General features: G+C 42.5%; 1 protein-coding gene across 36 annotated transcripts in view; it reads right to left on the bottom strand.

Moving 5' to 3' along the window:
* Pde4dip (myomegalin) overlaps positions 1 to 19,283 on the bottom strand; it is a 235,864-nt gene that overhangs the window by 19,397 nt on the left and 197,184 nt on the right. For 22 of the 36 annotated variants that reach the window (XM_046467236.2, XM_046467216.2, XM_046467245.2 and 19 more), the window contains 8 exons: positions 17,531 to 17,766; positions 16,440 to 16,491; positions 15,210 to 15,433; positions 14,419 to 14,571; positions 12,362 to 12,547; positions 10,186 to 10,437; positions 1,710 to 1,841; positions 1,098 to 1,217 (listed from right to left, as the gene is read on the bottom strand). In XM_046467236.2, coding sequence (XP_046323192.1) covers positions 1,098 to 1,217; positions 1,710 to 1,841; positions 10,186 to 10,437; positions 12,362 to 12,547; positions 14,419 to 14,571; positions 15,210 to 15,433; positions 16,440 to 16,491; positions 17,531 to 17,766 — 1,355 coding nt within the window. The remainder of the gene's footprint in view (positions 1 to 1,097; positions 1,218 to 1,709; positions 1,842 to 10,185; positions 10,438 to 12,361; positions 12,548 to 14,418; positions 14,572 to 15,209; positions 15,434 to 16,439; positions 16,492 to 17,530; positions 17,767 to 19,283) is intronic. The other 14 variants (XM_046467232.2, XM_046467234.2, XM_046467238.2 and 11 more) reach the window with 3 other exon arrangements.

Here is a 19,283-nt window from a genome sequence, read left to right as displayed (position 1 = left end):
TTGACCATGGTTTTTAGAATATATTTTTTCATCATTTTGAAAATTGGGACATTTGTTTTTGGCAGGGCTAGCAGCATCTCTCTCTGATCACAAATTTTCAAATATGATTGATAGGAACCCTGAGAATAAGGCTGGATGTTTAATCAGTCCTCTGAAGTGGAACTTGCCTGGGCCTAGCAAACAGTACTCATTTAAATCTCTACTCTCTTCTCACCAGTAAGGTCTGTTCTATTCTTTCCAAATATGCAATGATAGTTTAGTCACTCTTCCTTCTCTCTTAACTATTAACTTTTGTTATCTTCCCCAAGCAGGAACCTTTCCTCTGAAGTATGCTTCAGAGTGACTAATTAAGGAATTATCTCTTGAAGCCTTTGGCTTCCTCAAGCATTCCTTCATTCTGGATTTATTCCTCTCAGAAACTATTCTTAGCCTTTTTGTAGATATTTAATAAATATCTGTAAACAAAAAGAATTTGTGATGGTTATACATTGATTTGATTGGGTCAATTAACTCTAAATCAGGTGCCTCCCAGGTCACATGAGAAATGACACTTACTCATAGATGCCCATCAAATACAGTTGAGAGAGTTATGGAGAACATTTGCTAGTACCTCCTGACATAGAAGTATAGGACTACCTATCAGAGAGCAGCATGAAATGTATAGTGAGGGGATGTGGTGAGGTGACAGAAGAACAGATGAGGGACACACTGCTGCAGTTCAGTGTGGAGAAATGTGACAGGAAATACACACACACACACACACACACACTTCTTCCTTTCAAGGGTCCAAACCAGCTGTGAATGGGAGGAGGTAGAGTAAATCTCAAACTGATAACCAGTTTGAAAGTTAATGACTCTGGACCTCTGTAGGTGGACTTCACAGAAGTGATGGACTTCTTGGGAGGGCCATGGTTGGGACCTCTTAGGAAGCAGCCCTTTGTAGAGTGACAATGGCTACGAGAATCTTGAATTGGTAGATTAACAGCTTAATAGCTGTTATCTCTGCCTTCTTTTCTTTGCTTCTCCAATTGGTGACTGCTGTGGCCAGGGAAGAAAGAGACATGGGTGTTACCAGTTTGTGATTTTTGTCCACCTACCTCTGGAAACGTGACTCAGCTGAGCTTGAAGGCTCCGGTTTTCTTCCCTGAGGGCTCTGTTCTCATTGTAGAGCTGAGGCATAGATTCCAGGCTCTGACTGTAGAAGTGAGAGGTGGATCCTGTCCAGGGAAATAGACATTTGAGTTACAGATACTTCCAAAAGTTTGCCATTCTGTATCTCCCATAGATCTTTTGTCCCAACCCAGCAGAAAGCTCCCAAAACTCTAAGTGCCAGCAGCTCAGAGGAAGAGCACGGGGAGAGAGAAGAAATAGTCGGGGAAGGCCCTTATAGATCAGGTTTTAGCACATGCCAATCACAAGGACACACAGAATCAGTAGGCAGCATGTAAGGAGATTAAGTATGATGTGAGAAATAAGTAGACTCTGGGTACTAGACCTAGTTCGGCCTGGAGGAAAGTTATTCTCTAAGCTCAGATACATTCATGAAGTAGGATAAAAACACTTAGCCATCTCCCTTGCTAGACGGTCTGTAGGGAGCTACTGAAGGAAAGTATACCAAAGGGTTTGAAAACTGAAACTCTGCCAAAGGGCCTTTTCTTCAAAAGTTCCCTAAATACATCCAGAAACAGGAAGAGCTGGGCCTTCCCTACCACTGTCACGGGCAGTGGAACTGAGCCGGTGTTCCAGCTGCTCCCGCAGGCGGTCATTGATGCAGATGGACTCTTCCAGCCGCTGGCGCAGGTTCCGGATTTCACCAAGATGCTCTTCCAGTAGGTCAGCCCCTGCATCATACCACCAGGACATGGAGAGAAGGAAATGAGAGTCCTGGTTACTAGGAAGAATGGGAGATGGATCAGCCTCAGCATGACCCCTTCTGCTAACTTCCTTCTCTCACACGGGCACTGAGGGGACACAGGTAACTTTATTTAAATAAAGAGTAAATGGGCTTTCAAGCGTAGAATGGTCCTTTGCTAAGGAAACCCCATGGGCTATCTCTCACACAGAGGCCTGGTAAAGTTCCACATGATTTAGAAAAATAACTGACAACTCTGGTTAGAGCTTGCCTACCATCAGGAAAGGCCTGGCCACCGCCTGGTGTGGCTTTGAGGATGATAGAAAAGTTCTCTGAGGGGGATCCAACATGGCGGCGAGAGGGGAGGCAGCGCTTTCAGTACCTCCTCAACAAAGGGGTCAGAGAGACGCATGGATACGCTTAGATATGACCTGCTGAGAAACTCCTAGCAAAATTCCACTAAAGAGAGACCGGCCGGGAATTGGAAGGATTTTTGAAGGTGACAGTCTGCGCTAGACGAGTGAATCTCCGCCACGCAGCGCAGAGGTCCAGACCCGCCAGCCGCTGCCCGCGCGACTCGGCGACTGTCGGCTGCCTGCACGCGGCCCGCGTCAGGGCGGATAGCCTCCAAGGCGCAGCGCAGCAGGAGCGGTGTAGGGACTCTAGGAAGAGGTCTCTCGCCAAGCCTTCATGAAATAGCAAACCGGGAGCTGAAACCAACCAGAGACAGACCAGTCCCACCCCTCCCTTCGGACACTCTGGCAAGGAGCCTGGGGCCTGCCATAGCAGAGTGGTGACATCACCAGAGTTCCGCCGACAGAATTCCTTCCCAGCGGAATCCACATTAGCAGGTGTGTGACTCCCACCCCCTCCAGATACAAGCAGCCAGGAAACCACCGGGGGCGTGTCTGTAGGGAAGCAGAGGGGACTCCAGATCCCCACCTCCCCTTAACACCAGCGGCGACACCCAAGATCTTAGCCGCCAGTTTCTGGGGGCGTGCCCACCAAAGGGGTCCTGAAAAATTTAACTGTTGGTTCCCAGATCACCCCACCACAGCACTGGGGCTTAATTGAATGACAGAGAGGGTGTTCATCGTTCGGGATATAGGACACGCGGTGGGGCTGCAAGTGTAATCAGATCCTTGGGGAACCGCCTCTGGTGAACAGGACCTGGCTGGCTGGCTGGGAGGAGGAACAGGGGGAGGGGCGGGATAAGTGAAAGGGCTCTGGACTAACAGGATTGAGAGACTCCCAGGAGCCACCGTACAGGGATTTCTGTCAGCACATAGAGGGCAGAAGCTCAGCTCAGAGGGCACAGCTCCGCCTATTGGAAGAGAAGAAAATGGGATTCAGCCATAGAACAGGGGATGCCAGCATGGCAGAGATCTGATGTCATCGGAGAGCGGCCGAGGAGAAAACTTCATCGGTGCCAGCGGCGACGGAAACAGTTGGTCCCCTGGTAGGGAGGGTGAGTCACAGATACCCGAGTCTCTCTCGCTTTGTCGTTGAGCCAGAGGCGAGGAGAGGGGCCGCTGCCCACGCCCGCAAGGTAGGAAGACCTGCGACCAACCTGCAGATCAGGCCCAGCGGTCTGCAGGCGTGGTAAGAGGGGCAGGGCAGAGCCACCGCCCGCGCTGGCAAGGTAAGCAGACCTGCGACAGACCTGTGGATCAGGCCCAGCGGCCTGCCAGCGTGGTACACACTTCACCCCAACTGGAGTAGGGGCAGAGCAGAGCCTTAGCCCGCGCCCAGATCAGGCCCAGCGGCTCGCCTGTGTGGTGGTCAAGTGACCCCAATTGGAGTGGGGGCGGAGCGGAACTGACACCCTTGCCCACAAGGTGGGCAGACCTGCGACCAACCTGCAGATCAGGCCTAGCGGTCCCCGGGCGTGGTAGGAGGGGCAGGGCAGAGCCTTCGCCCCCACCTGCAAGGTAGGCAGACCTGCGACATAACAGCGGATCAGGCCCAGGGGTCCGCGGGCGTGGTAGACACCTCACACCAATTGGAGGAGGGGCAGAGCAGAGCCCCTGCCCACACCTGCAAGGGAGAATTTTCAACTATACAAGAGCAACATAAATATATAGGGGGGGGAAAATTTCAAAAACACAACAGTTTCACCAAGAAGAAAGAAACGCAAGCAGTATGAAAAGACAAGGAAAGAAAGGACTACAAGCAATGCAGGTCAGCTCAACTTTAGAAGAGGTAACAGCTGCAGCAGATGGAATGTCAGATAAAGAATTCAGGATATATATGCTTCAGATGATCTGGAGTATCAAGGAAGAAATTAGACAGCAAAATCAGACAATGAAAGATCACTTCGACAAGGAATTACACAAACAAATCCAGGAAGCAAAGGATCAACTATACAGGGAGATAGAGGTTATAAAAAACAAACAAACAGAAATCCTAGAAATGCAGGAAGCAATAAACCAACTTAAAAACTCAATTGAGAGTACTACCAGCAGAGTAGAACACTTAGAAGATAGAACATCAGACAATGAAGACAAAGTATTTCAACTTGAAAAGAACATAGACAGCTCAGCAAGACTGTTAAGAAACCATGAGCAGAACATCCAAGAAATATGGGATAACATTAAGAGACCAAACTTAAGAGTCATTGGGATACAGGAAGGTATAGAACTCCATACCAAAGGAATGAGCAATTTATTTAATGAAATAATACGAGAAAACTTCCCAGACTTGAAGAATGAGACAGAATCCCAAATTCTAGAAGCCTACAGGACGCCGAATGTGCAAAATTATAAGAGATCCACACCTAGACACATTATAATGAAGATGCCCAACATACAGAATAAGGAGAGAATTTTAAAAGCTACAAGAGAAAGGAAGCAGATTACATTTAGGGGCAAGCCAATCAGGATAACAGCTGATCTTTCAACACAGACTCTGAAAGCTAGAAGATCCTGGAATAACATATTTCAAACACTGAAAGAAAATGGGTTCCAACCAAGAATTGTGTATCCAGCGAAATTAAGCTTCAGGATGGAAGATGAAATTAAAACCTTCCACGACAAACAAAAGTTAAAAGAATATGCAGCTAGAAAACCATCTCTTCAAAACATCCTCAGCAAAACATTACAGGAAGAGGAAATGGAAAATAACAATGAAAACCAACAGTGGGAGGTAGGACAGTAAAGGGGGGGGAATAATCAAAGAGGAAAACAAACCATGTTTAGTAACATAAATAAACAAATATGGCTGGAACAACAACCCATATCTCAATAATAACCCTAAATGTTAATGGCTTAAACTCACCAATTAAGAGACACAGGCTAGTAGAATGGATCTCAAAACAAGACCCAACAATATGCTGCCTACAGGAGACGCATTTGATAGGAAAAGACATACATAGGCTGAAGGTGAAAGGTTGGGAAAAATCATATCACTCATATGGACTTCGGAAAAAAGCAGGAGTGTCCATACTCATATCAAATAAAATAGATTTCAAGCCAAAGTTAATCAAAAGGGATAAAGAGGGACACTACATACTGCTTAAGGGAACCATACACCAACAAGACATAACAATCATAAATATATATGCCCCAAACAATGGCGCAGCTATGTTCATCAAACAAACTCTTCTCAAGTTCAAGAGTCTAATAGACCACCATACAATAATCATGGGAGACTTCAACACACCTCTCTCGCCACTGGACAGATCTTCCAAACAAAAGTTGAATAAGGAAACTATAGAACTCAATAACACTATTAATAACCTAGACTTAATTGACATATATAGAATATACCACCCAACATCAAGCAGTTACACTTTTTTCTCAGCAGCACATGGATCCTTCTCAAAAATAGATCATATATTATGTCACAGGGCAACGCTTAGACAATATAAAGGAGTAGAGATAATACCATGCATCTTATCTGACCATAATGGAATGAAACTGAAAATCAACGATAAAAGAAGGAAGGAAAAAGCATACATCACTTGGAGAATGAACAATAGGTTACTGAATGATCAATGGGTTATAGAAGACATCAAGGAGGAAATTAAAAAATTCTTAGAGATTAATGAAAACACAGACACAACATATCGGAATCTGTGGGACACATTGAAAGCAGTTCTAAGAGGAAAATTCATTGCTTGGAGTTCATTCCTTAAAAAAAGAAAAAACCAACAAATAAATGATCTCATGCTTCATCTCAAAATCCTAGAAAAAGAAGAGCAAAACAACAGCAAAAGAAGTAGAAGGCAAGAAATAATTAAAATCAGAGCTGAAATTAATGAAATCGAAACAAAAGAAACAATTGAAAAAATTGACAAAACTAAAAGTTGGTTCTTTGAAAAAATAAACAAAATCGACAGACCCTTAGCGATGCTAGCGAAGAGAAGAAGAGAGAGAACTCAAATTACTAGCATACGGGATGAAAAAGGCAATATCACAACAGACACTTCAGAAATACAGAAGATAATCAAAAATTATTTTGAATCCTTATACTCCAATAAATTAGAAGATAGTGAAGGCATCGATAAATTTCTGAAGTCATATGATCTGCCCAGATTGAGTCAGGAGGATATAGACAACCTAAACAGACCAATATCAATCGAGGAAATAGAAGAAACCATCAAAAGACTACCAACTAAGAAAAGCCCAGGACCGGATGGGTATACAGCAGAATTTTACAAAACCTTTAAAGAGGAACTAATACCAATACTTTTCAAGCTACTTCAGGAAATAGAAAAAGAGGGAGAACTTCCAAATTCATTCTACGAGGCTAACATCACCCTGATACCTAAACCAGACAAAGACACTTCAAAGAAAGAAAACTTCAGACCAATATCTCTAATGAACCTAGATGCAAAAATCCTCAATAAAATTCTGGCGAATCGGATACAAAAACATATCAAAAAAATTGTGCACCATGATCAAGTAGGATTCATCCCTGGGATGCAAGGCTGGTTCAATATACGGAAATCAATAAATGTTATTCACCACATCAATAGACTTAAAAATAAGAACCATATGATCATCTCGATAGATGCGGAAAAAGCATTCGACAAAGTACAGCATCCCTTTATGTTCAAAACTCTAGAAAAACTAGGGATAACAGGAACATACCTCAATATTGTAAAAGCAATCTATGCTAAGCCTCAGGCTAGCATCATTCTGAATGGAGAAAAATTGAAGGCATTCCCTCTAAAATCTGGAACAAGACAGGGATGCCCTCTTTCACCACTTCTGTTCAACATAGTTCTCGAAACACTGGCCACAGCAATTAGACAGACGAAAGAAATTAAAGGCATAAAAATAGGAAAAGAAGAACTTAAATTATCACTATTTGCAGATGATATGATTCTATACCTAGCAGACCCAAAAGGCTCTACAAAGAAACTATTAGAGCTAATAAATGAATTCAGCAAAGTGGCAGGATATAAAATCAACACGCATAAATCAAAGGCATTCCTGTATATCAGCGACAAATCCTCTGAAATGGAAATGAGGACAACCACTCCATTCACAATATCTTCAAAAAAAATAAAATACTTGGGAATCAACCTAACAAAAGAGGTGAAAGACTTATACAATGAAAACTACAGAACCCTAAAAGAGAAATAGAAGAAGATCTTAGAAGATGGAAAAATATACCCTGTTCATGGATAGGCAGAACTAACATCATCAAAATGGCGATATTACCAAAAGTTCTCTATAGGTTTAATGCAATGCCAATCAAAATCCCAAAGGCATTTCTTGTAGAAATAGAGAAAGCAATCATGAAATTCATATGGAAAAATAAAAGACCCAGAATAGCAAAAACAATGCTAAGCAGGAAGTGTGAATCAGGCGGTATAGCGATACCAGACTTCAAACTATACTACAGAGCAATAGTAACAAAAACAGCATGGTACTGGTACCAAAACAGGCGGGTGGACCAATGGTACAGAATAGAGGACACAGAAACCAATCCACAAAACTACAACTATCTTATATTTGATAAAGGGGCTAAAAGCATGCAATGGAGGAAGGATAGCATCTTCAACAAATGGTGCTGGGAAAACTGGAAATCCATATGCAACAAAATGAAACTGAATCCCTTTCTCTCGCCATGCACAAAAGTTAATTCAAAATGGATCAAGGAGCTTGATATCAAATCAGAGACACGCCGTCTGATAGAAGAAAAAGTTGGCTACGATCTACATACTGTGGGGTCGGGCTCCAAATTCCTCAATAGGACACCCATAGCACAAAAGTTAATAACTAGAATCAACAAATGGGACTTACTCAAACTAAAAAGTTTTTTCTCAGCTAAAGAAACAATAAGAGAGGTAAATAGAGAGCCTACATCCTGGGAACAAATCTTTACTCCTCACACTTCAGACAGAGCCCTAATATCCAGAGTATACAAAGAACTCCAAAAATTAGACAATAAGGTAACTAACAACCCAATCAACAAATGGGCCAAGGACCTGAACAGACACTTCTCAGAGGAGGACATACAATCAATCAACAAGTACATGAAAAAATGCTCACCATCTCTAGCAGTCAGAGAAATGCAAATCAAAACCACCCTAAGATACCATCTCACTCCAGTAAGATTGGCAGCCATCATGAAGTCAAACAACAACAAGTGCTGGCGAGGATGTGGGGAAAAGGGTACACTTGTACATTGCTGGTGGGACTGCAAATTGGTGCAGCCAATTTGGAAAGCAGTATGGAGATTTCTTGGAAAGCTGGGAATGGAGCCACCATTTGACCCAGCTATTCCCCTTCTTGGTCTATTCCCTAAAGACCTAAAAAGAGCATGCTACAGGGACACTGCTACATCGATGTTCATAGCAGCTCAATTCACAATAGCAAGACTGTGGAACCAACCCAGATGCCCTTCAATAGACGAATGGATTAAAAAAATGTGGCATTTATACACAATGGAGTATTACTCTGCATTAAAAAATGACAAAATCATAGAATTTGCAGGGAAATGGATGGCACTAGAGCAGATTATGCTAAGTGAAGCTAGCCAATCCCTAAAAAGCAAATGCCAAATGTCTCCTTTGATATAAGGAGAGTAACTAAGAACAGAGTAGGGACGAAGAGCATGAGAAGAAGATTAACATTAAACAGAGATGAGAGGTGGGAGGGAATGGGAGAGAAAAGGGAAATTGCATGGAAATGGAAGGAGACCCTCAGGGTTATACAAAAGAACATACAAGAGGAAATGAGGGGAAAGGGAAAAATAATACAAGGGGGAGAAATGAAGGTCAATAGGGGGGGTAGAGAGAGAAGAAGGGTGGGGAGGGGAGGGGAGGGGGGATAATAGAGGATAGGAAAGGTAGCAGAACATGACAGTCACAAGTATGGCAATATGTAAATCAATGGATGTGTAATTGATGTGATTCTGCAATCTGTATATGGGCTAAAAATGGGAGTTCATAACTCACTTGAAGCAAAGTGTGAAAGATGATATATCAAGAACTATGTAATGTTTTGAACAACCAACAATAAAAAAAAAATAAAAAAAAAAAAAAAAAAAAAGAAAAGTTCTCACTCTGACTTTCTTCTAATGCCTTTCTTCTTACTGATATTATAACTGAACAATTTTTAGCATAGTCCTCCAATCCTTAGAGAGAAGGCCTAAATTAAAAGCACATGACCTTCAATTTATCCCATGTGGTTAATGACCCAAACTAAAACCTTCCCTCAAATCGCTTTTAATATGGTGGGAAAAGCAGGATAGCCTGCATAGATTGAGGGATCTGAATATGGATTAGAGAGGAGAAAGGAGCAACCCCAAGGAAAAAAAAAGGATGCAGAAAAGAAAAGTGGAAGAGATGCTAAGAATAAACCACATCAACTATACCATTTTGTTTGGGGCTCAATCTTTTTTTGAGAATTATAACATCTTACTGTTGGAACTGAGCTGTGTTCCTGTATCCACCTGCTTAGTTATACCCCTCCACTTGATGTGATTGGTTTTTGTGTACAATACATATGTGTGGGTGGGGATTTCATAAAATTCATGACTGACAGAAGCAAATCCCTGTGAACATCTGCCTGGCCATCTAGAAGGGTCTAAAAGAGTGGGCTACAAAGAGGTCAGGTTCAATGAAGGAGAACAACATGTGTGAGAGCACAGGGGATGGGTCACTGACTTTTCTATAGCCCTGCAGAGCACCAAAACCCTCTGCAGGGAGAAAGAAAGGGTGCACTTAGAAAGGATGTGGTACTGAGACTGCTCTTCGATCATATTCCTACTCTGGGAGCCAGGGGTTGGGGATGAGTGAAGAAGCCCTGCCCAGGTAGGAGAGGAGCAAACCAAATGCTATTCCTTTCAAAGGCCAAGACCCTCAGCTTTGTGTTTACCTGTGGGTTTGGAGTTAAGCTGATACACTGAAGAACCTGAAGAGATGTCCCCAGAGACACTCCCTTTCTGAGGTCTCATGACATCCCACTGGCCATTGCTACCCAGGTATCCAGGATCCAGGATTCTGCCCAATTCCATGGCACCCCTCATTGGAGAGTGGGACTGGGCAGGGTTGAGGTAGTGGGAAGAGCTGGTTTCTGAATGGCTGCCTGGCAACGTGGCTGTGGAAGCTGGAGGAACACTGCTGACACCTGCAGAAAGAAACATGAATGAGAAACCAACAGGGTGTCGGAAGGGAAGGATCAGCAAGGAATTCTGTGATTACTAAGAATGGAGATTACCAGGGGCCATATGGGTCTTCAGAGGTCACATCCTCTGTGAGACACCAATGGCATAAAGACCTAGAGGGGATAACTTGCACCCTTTGTATTTCTTAGCATGAGACACCAATAGAAAAGGATGGATAAAGTAACCTGAATCACCTTTGTATATAAGGAAAAGTCCAGTGATCCTATTCCTGGCTCCTACTATAATTCTTCATGAGAGAGTCTAGGAAGTTTCCTGAGAAGTTCCAGAAATAGGACTTACTCCCAAAGTTAGGGGTCAGAGCATGATGGGATGTAGGATTGAATATCCCTGAGAACAGGAATATTTGCCTATGAATATTTGCTGTCCCTGCTAACCAGTAAATCTTTCTATTCCTCCTTTGGAGTTTTCAGAGGAGAAAGAGGACACAAAATCCATCAAGACAAGGCAACTCAATTCCTCTAGACTAATGAACCCTATTGTGAGCCGGAGAAAGCCCTATGTAAGGCAAGTTGTGATTTGGATCCCCTCCAACATGATTCAAGGAACTGAAAAGTGTCACCATACCTGCCCAAAGACCACTGAACCCATTCCAAGGAGGGAGGCCTGACCTTGTATTGCATGAACTGATTTCTCCATATGTCCTATGAAACCACAGGGTTTCCACTTGAGCCCTTGAAGCAGAGGTAAGAAGTTGGGTGACTTTAAAAACTATAAAATTCTGCCTATATCGCCTGTTTCTGGCCATAATTAGGGAGCTTCTGAAGGTAAGACCCTTTGAGTTTCATCTTTGCTTCTGTGTTTAAAAAAAGAAATAAAAGAAAAAGTTTGACATGGGAAAGAGGGGAGAAAACGTGGGCAGGGCCATAATTTAGAAAATTCAGAAGACTGTTTTCTTCCAAGGATTATCAACATGGGCAGCAGAACAGACATGCATCTCCCCCTAAACAAACAGGAGTGAGTTCATCATTTCCTTCAATCAATCCAAACTTCTAAGAGGGGTTAATAATTGTATCACTTGCCAGTTTTATCCCCAATTTTTCTAGTTGTTCTTTAAAGCACTATTAGTGAGTAAATTCATTATATGAAGGGTTTTTTTCCCCCTCTTTTTTCCTAAACCCAAAGTATGATTTGGGTTTAGGAAACACACACACACACACACACACACACAAATAAATAAATAAATAAAATAAAATTTATGATGAGGCATCCAGCCCATAAATATATCAAACTGTTTTCTAAAAGATGACTGTACACAGCCTATAAATTATGTGACTATATAAGATGAACTATCTTGAGGACAGAATTCACAATCAGACATCATGTCCTATGTTTATGATTCCAGCTGCCCTGGAACAGAAAAAGGGCCTCTATTACTTCTGCTTCTGAATCTTTCTACCACCACCCTTTTTCCTTGAGCTCATAATGTCAAGAACTAAACTTGATTAAAATCATTTCACAGCAGAATATAAGAGCCCTACAAAGGAGTCCATCCATATATGTGGCCACCTTTTTTATTGTCATGTTAATCCTAAGAGGACAAAACAAAATCTTTCTCCCATTCCCTACCAGTAAATACTTCTCCCAGCTGTCCGGATTCTGCACACGTGGTGGTACCCAACTTGTCAAAAGTGTGTGAGCACTAGGTCTAGAGCTTCCTGAACATATCCTATAACTGATGAGACACACACACCAGAAAGACAAAAGCAAATGCATTTCAAAATAAGCAAGCAGAGCCTTCCTTCCCTCTTCCATTTATAGAATGTGCCACTGTTTGTTTTCCAACTTCACTATCAAGCCAAAGCCATGCAGAGCAACACAATGTGAGACTGCCACTCGCAAGCACACAAGGGCAGCAGTTGTGCTCACTTTCTCCCAACTGCTTCTGCAGCATCTGCAGCTCCTGTTGAGCCTCAGCCAAGGACACCACTGGTGTCTCACAGCAGCCAAGGAAGGGAGGACCAAGGGGGCTGAAGGGCAGGAAACTGGATGGAGCTGAGGGCAATGGAGCCTGGGGGAGGCTAACCGGCTTGGGTATGGAGTTAAAATGAAAGCCTAGAAACAGAAAGTTAGGGAGAAAGGAGACAATATCATTAGAGAGAAAGTGAGAGAAAAGCATGGGTAAAAGATTGAGAAGGTGAAATAATTCCCTGACCAGATACCAACTGGTAGAGTGGCTTACACTTAATGAGGTGCAGGCTGAGCCAGCCAAGAGTGACCTTTGCTCCAGAGAGGTTGACCTGGCTGACCTCTCCTCCTTCTCCCCTGCCAGGGCTGTCTTATATATATGTTTTTTGCTCATCTTGAAATCAATTGGCTACAGAAGGCAAGGGGCCATTACTGACCCTCACCCATGTCAAAATGGCTGTGCCCCAAAGACCTCAAGGGCCACTGGGTGTTATTCCCAGCATGTATCAGTCCTTGACTCTGGGAGTGATTCTTCCTACACCTATACTTCCTCTTCTGAAAGCATCAGGGTCCATCTTGAGGAAGGCAGGAGTTGATAGGGCTGTCAGGAAATTTGCATTACAAGTACATGGAGTTCAAGATTTTGATGGAAACAAATGTCAGAAACCCAAATCAGCATCTTCTTTCACCAGAGGAAAAACAGAGGCCTTTATTCAGTGGCTTACAAACTTGTCTGGGCACTAGAACTACTTAGGACAAACTCATAATACATGCAGATTCTTCAGTCCTTAATGCAGAGCTACAGAATCATGAACTCTGAGAGCAGGGTTTGGAAATTTTCACTTTGAGAAATCTCCAGGTGATCTTTATGCTGCCCACTGATAGCCTGGTTTTTGTAAACCCTGGGAAGTTCCAATGTTTGCCTCTGTTTCTTCTTTACTAAAAATAGGTAGAGGGCAGGTATCCAATGGAAGGACCAGAAATTAAGACTGCCCTGTAGAGCATGTCTAATGTAGAAGACAAGACAATGGTTACATTCTAAAACTCATTCACTGCCCCACGAGGCTGACATCATGACAGAGCAATACTGCAAAGACACCCAAACTGCTAAGTAGCACAGCTCAGGCCTCTTATGGAAAAAGTCTTCTGATTTTTAAAACCCCTGGCTTTCTGCTCTGTGAACTGAGCATTTAAGCAGATATCTATAGTTCTGGGTAAAAAGTTTTTCCCCATGATCTCCTGGTCTAGCTGGTACATACTCTGGCTCAGAAACTTTGTGCCCAGTCTCAGGTTAGGGACACCTTTCTTCCTCAGAAGAGAGGAGGGTGGCAGAGAAAGCACTGTGCTTCCTGGGAGAATCCCTATCCATGTCAGACTACACTGAAGGCAGCCATCCAGGTGTGTGGGGCAGGAGGTAAAGACAAGGCTGGCCCTTTCCCTGCCAACCCTTCTGTAGAGCTGTGAGTGAACAATGTAGCCTCTGGCAACTATGCTGAGACATAGAAGTGAAATGTACCCATCTAGTTGCCCCCAGGATATATACCCCACGTACAAATCAAGGCCTAGTAATACATTCACAAATCCAGGAATGATAGTATAAAATAAACAGAATTTAGTCACAAAGTAAGCCATGCCACCCATTACACAGGGCCATTGTGAAGAATATATGGGTAACATGTATACAGGATCAGTAAATGGGAATTTCTTTCAGTTCTTTGATTGTAATCCTGTAAGAAAATTTTGCCTCTTTGTTCCCCAGGCTAAATAAAAGAAAGAAAGAAAAATGATTATTTAAAATTATTAGCTAATTATTGGTCAAAATTGGTATGCTGATCAAATCTTGTCATGGATTACTTATGTTCTAATTTTTTTTTTTAAATCAGACACAATTAGTGCATGAAAGTGGTGTCTTGATTTTGTCTAGGATGTGATGCACAATGGTTTCTATGTTCACACCTTTGTCCCTGAAGGAAAGTCCAACGGGCAGCGGAGGAAGAGGAGATGAAGCTACTGCATACCTGGATGGGCCTGGTTGGCCTCCTTGGGGGCATTCAGGGGAGTTGGCAAGCTGATGGGGTTGCTGCTGGACTCCGCCTTAACCCCCTGTGAAGCACTGGTTACTGATGGTTTAGAAGACAATACAGCAGAAAGACTTGAATGATGGATGGAATCTATAAAACCCATGAATGAAAGAAAATGATGTTCTACAGAGAACTGGAATCCTGGCCTTATATTTAACTAGGGGTACCAGGGCTGGGGTCTAGTTGTCAGAAAAAGCTCCAAGCACAGGCACTTTTGCAGTGTTCATTTTCTTGCTTGCAAATAGTTCCTTTAGTGAGGCATCCACTTCAGGGGTTATAGTGGGGCTCAGAGCCCTGAAATGATGAAATCTATACCTCTAAAAATATCAGGGAAGACTGGCAGCAACTGTGGACACCCACAGATACTCAGGAGATACTGCTCAGGAACTGCAGCAAGATCACTACAAGAGAGACGAGATGTTCAATCTTAAAGAAAGATGTCTATCAGATTCAGTGAAGAAGAAAAATCTTCCCACCATCTTCTCATTCTGTGCACTACATATTGCCTTGAGTCCAACAGCAATATATGCTGATGGGTAATAGGGTGACATAGTAAATTGAAGAGTCAGGAGCAGAGTAAAATCCTTAGCCCATGGGAGCCTGTGCTTGGCACTTGGTCCCAGAACCATGTTCAGCCTGATACACACCAAGGCAGAGCCATAAGCCCTGGTTTCCTAGGTCTCTGCTCAGTCTAAATAGAAGGACACCTCTCAGAAAGTAGAGACTACCTGAGTGACCAGGTGAAGCTTTCTTCTCTTCACAGTGTGTATACTCGCTGGCTATGTCCATGTCAGAGCAGGCTTCCAGCTCATCAGATAAGAAGGAGGTGCTGCTGGGAGAACGGTGGAAGTCAGACAAGGCATGGCTGCTGGGGGGCGAAAGAGACCGGGCATCCAGCTTGGCCTGCAGGACTTCAATCACTTTTTCCTTCTCCTGCAGCTCCCTGCTGAGCCTGGTGGGAAGAGAGGTAGACAAAGGTGAAACCAAGTTCACACAGTCCAGCAAGTCCTGACTAAGGCATATGAGAAAAAGTCACATAAGCCACATACCATTCTGCATAGCACAATTGAAATAACTCATTTCTAATTGGGGCTGGAGGGCAGGTAGGAGACAGATGAAGAGTGAATAATAGTTACCCAGCACACTGGCCACATAGTATGCTCAGGACCTGAGGAGACAGTTATCTAGGTATGATATGATCTCTGAACAACTGCAGCCCAAGGACTGTTTCTTATCTCCAATAAGACCAGTATAAAATTGAAATTGAGCATTTAAAAGCATTGAAAAAACATTGTCCCAACATCTAAGACTACGTTAGGTAGAATCATCTAGTTGATTGAAATGTCTGTGATAGATTAGAAATAAAAACCCAAATACCTTGACACCACAGTTATTTTGAGGCACAGTTGTAACACAGACAGCTCAAACTAGTGGCTATAACTTTACCCTTAGCACATATCTTATAGAGCATTATAAGAAGTGACACAAAAATGGTTCCTGAGGCATTGTGGCTTCCCAGGGCGTCCAGCCTCTTTCACTGGGCCTCTTTCACTAGACACGGTATTATGACTCCTTCTTCTCCAAGAAAATTGGGTGGCCATTAAGCAAGCTGTCAATCTAACTTAGGGCAAGCCAACCTTGTAAAAAGCTTACCCTGGTCATTAAATACACAGGGGGAAAGCAGGGAAGGCCCCTGGGAAAGGTGAGAAGACTCCTGAAACCTATTTAGTTCACTTGTAAGTCATGCTAATTCTAAGTTACGAAGCTTAGAGAATTAATGTGTCCATGGAATTACATCAAAAGGGAAGAAAGGATTTGGTTAAAAATAATGTTAAGATGTTCAGTGAATAAATTAATTGATTACATTCAGCTTCCCCCCCCCAATTTATGAAGTTGTAGCACATTTGACCCCTTGGGCCCTAGTTCAGATGCCTTTATAAGATTATTTTCTGAATTACCTGAGGGCCAGTGGCTCAAGTTCAGCTTGTTCTTTCTCATTTTTATGATCCTCTGCAAACCAAATTCAGAAAGAAATAGTAAGAAATTAAATAGATCTCATTTCACACATCATAAACTCAGGGGCCTATTCAGACACAGAATAGTGATTACTCTACATGTGTGTCCAGAATAATTATTTTGAGGACCTCAGTTGTGTCTTTGTAGAAGTGAGGTGGCAGACTCAACTGAGTTTGCTAGGCAGACCTTCCCTAACCATTGTGACTTTGTCTGCCTTAAATCATGGCAAAACTTCAAAATATCTGTTGCCTCCTTGATCACAAGATACCTCTAGGTGCCCTCTCAAATACTCCAGCCTTTATGTCCTGCCATAGACTTCCTCCCAAATACACAGCTATGTGTCCCATTACTGCTCTCATGTAGAACCTACTCTTGTCTCTGAGGAAATGACAGCCCTGTTCCACCTTTGCACCTGTCACCAGTAGAAGGACTGGTTTGTCCCCCAAGTCTGAGCCTGCTATAATCCTAGGAAATTCTATGTAACAGGTTCTATAATAACCAACATATCCCTTGAACTACCATAGCCACTGCCTTCATTATGTCCAAAATGGCTTTATTTATATTTGAAATACATATATATATATATATATATATATATATATATATATATATATATATAAAATACTATGCAATCAGTTAAGAAACAGATGACAAAAGGAAAAGTAATTTGTTCAAAGCAGGTTGATGGCAGCACCTAGGATGAACTTGCATCTTTCAGTTCTTAATTCAGGACTCTTCATTGTAACAGGGCCCTTTCATCTCCCTCTCTCTTTAACATTAGATGGATGCTACCTCCTGCCTGAAAGGTCACATTCAATATGTGATGAATTCTCTGCAGTTGTAACCATGCATCTCCAACCCTGTATGTTCCTCTTGGTACTCCTTGCTAGCCAGTCATGATCCTGTAATGGCCCACAGGAGATGAAGTAAAATTGGACCCTGGGATAAAATTGTGCAGTGGAGGTATGGTGGTTACCTGGGCCTGAACTGTGAGAGTGACTGAGAGTATTCCAAAGTCCCATGGCCTACTTACTGGTGCTGAGTTTGCTGGTAAGTCTCTCAGTCAGCTGACTTCCCTGGGCAAGTTGCTCCCGGAAGCTCTGACCCAGGTAGTAGTCAATATCATTGCTCCTTAGGAGATCCTCAAAAGATTTGACTGTATCTTTTGCATGCTGGGTGAGAAGATAACAAATACCCCTCCCTTCTCGTATTTTTTGCCGTAGGTAGGATAGTTCTCGGGCCTGATCCTGAATCAGGGAATCATATTTTCTACAGGAAAGAGGAGAGAGACAGAGAGAGAGAGAGAGAGAGAGAGAGAGAGAGAGAGAGAGGGAGGGGGAGGGAGAGAGAGAGAGAGAGAGAGAGAGAGAGAGAGAGAGAATGAATGAATGAGAATGAACGAATGGGAAAAAATGAATTAAAGTTATAGGGGCTTCCTTAGAGATTTCAAAGAGGATATAGGATATACCTAAGGAACTCCCCCAAGAGAAATTCATATAATTCATAAGAGGTATTTAAGAATAAATACTATTCTGAGAAAATACTGCATAAAAAATTAGTATGCCACTGTTCTTCAACTGTTTTATATATATTAGCCATATGTCGAAAACTAAATCATAAATTCTGTGAAAGTAAAGACAATACCATATGGTACATCTCATACAGCACCAGTATAATGTAGGCTCACAATAGATAGTCAATAAACACTTAAAATCACTTAATCCTAAGTTACATAGGACTTTCCATGTCTTTTATTTCTTCTATGCTACGATACTGTGACAGACTGTAATTTACAAAGATGGCCATTATACGACCTCCAGTCCCATATGCTCTGGTACAATATGGCTTTGCCACTTCTTCATCAGCATTTAGAGGTTATTCTCTACCTTCTTAAATCTTGGAAGGCTCTATGACAATTTTAACCAAGATAATACAGTGGAAGTAACATTGTGCCAATTCTGGGACTAACTCTTAACTGACCTGGCAACTTTTACTTCCTGCCTGAGATCTCAGCTTTCACAAAGAAAGCACTCTGAGAACACCACACTATGAGAAGCCAAAGACAGAAGGAAAGCCCTGGACAATAAGAAGCCCTGTGGAGAAAGAGAAGCCAGAGAGCACTGACTCACTAGACATGTAGATAAAGAAATTGTGTCCAGCCCAGTGAAGTCTTTCTGATTATTCCAACCTTAGCTACCATTTGATGGCAGCCACCCAGGGGCCCTGCTGAGCCCGGTAAACCCACAAAACCATGAGAAATGATAAAGCTACTATGTTGTAAAGTGATTATTTAGCAATAGGTAAGTATGACAGATACCAAGATGGATGTCCATCCAGTGTTTTTCAAAATGAAGTTTCAGAAACAATAACAATTATGCAAATAGCACTGAGCTTAATGCATGTCAGACACTATTTTAAGCACTTGCATTAATTCACTGAAAGCTACTAACCATCCTTTGAGTTGGCCTCTCTTATTATCCTCATTTAATAGGTAATCAAATAGTTTCAGAAAAGTTAGGCAAATTGTACAACTAATAGGTGCCAAAGCTAGGAGTTAAACCCAGGTATCTGAATCTAGCTTTCTACTATCTCATACTAGATAGATTTCAGTAGATAGACAGTCAGATACTTTAAATATATCCCTAATAGAAAATCCCAGCAACCTGGTATCTCCCAGACACTGGGCCACCATACAATGTACTAATGATAGCTGATCTTCTCAGACTTACCACCACTTAAATAAGTGCCTTCTTACTATGATGATATGTTCTTCATTCAAACTACTT

This window comes from Marmota monax, unplaced genomic scaffold (assembly GCF_021218885.2).
Source record: "Marmota monax isolate L192 unplaced genomic scaffold, Marmota_monax_Labrador192_F-V1.1 WCK01_AAM20220418_F8-fsc00181, whole genome shotgun sequence".
Taxonomy (NCBI): domain Eukaryota; kingdom Metazoa; phylum Chordata; class Mammalia; order Rodentia; family Sciuridae; genus Marmota; species Marmota monax.
This window is presented reverse-complemented; position numbering and strand designations above follow the sequence as displayed.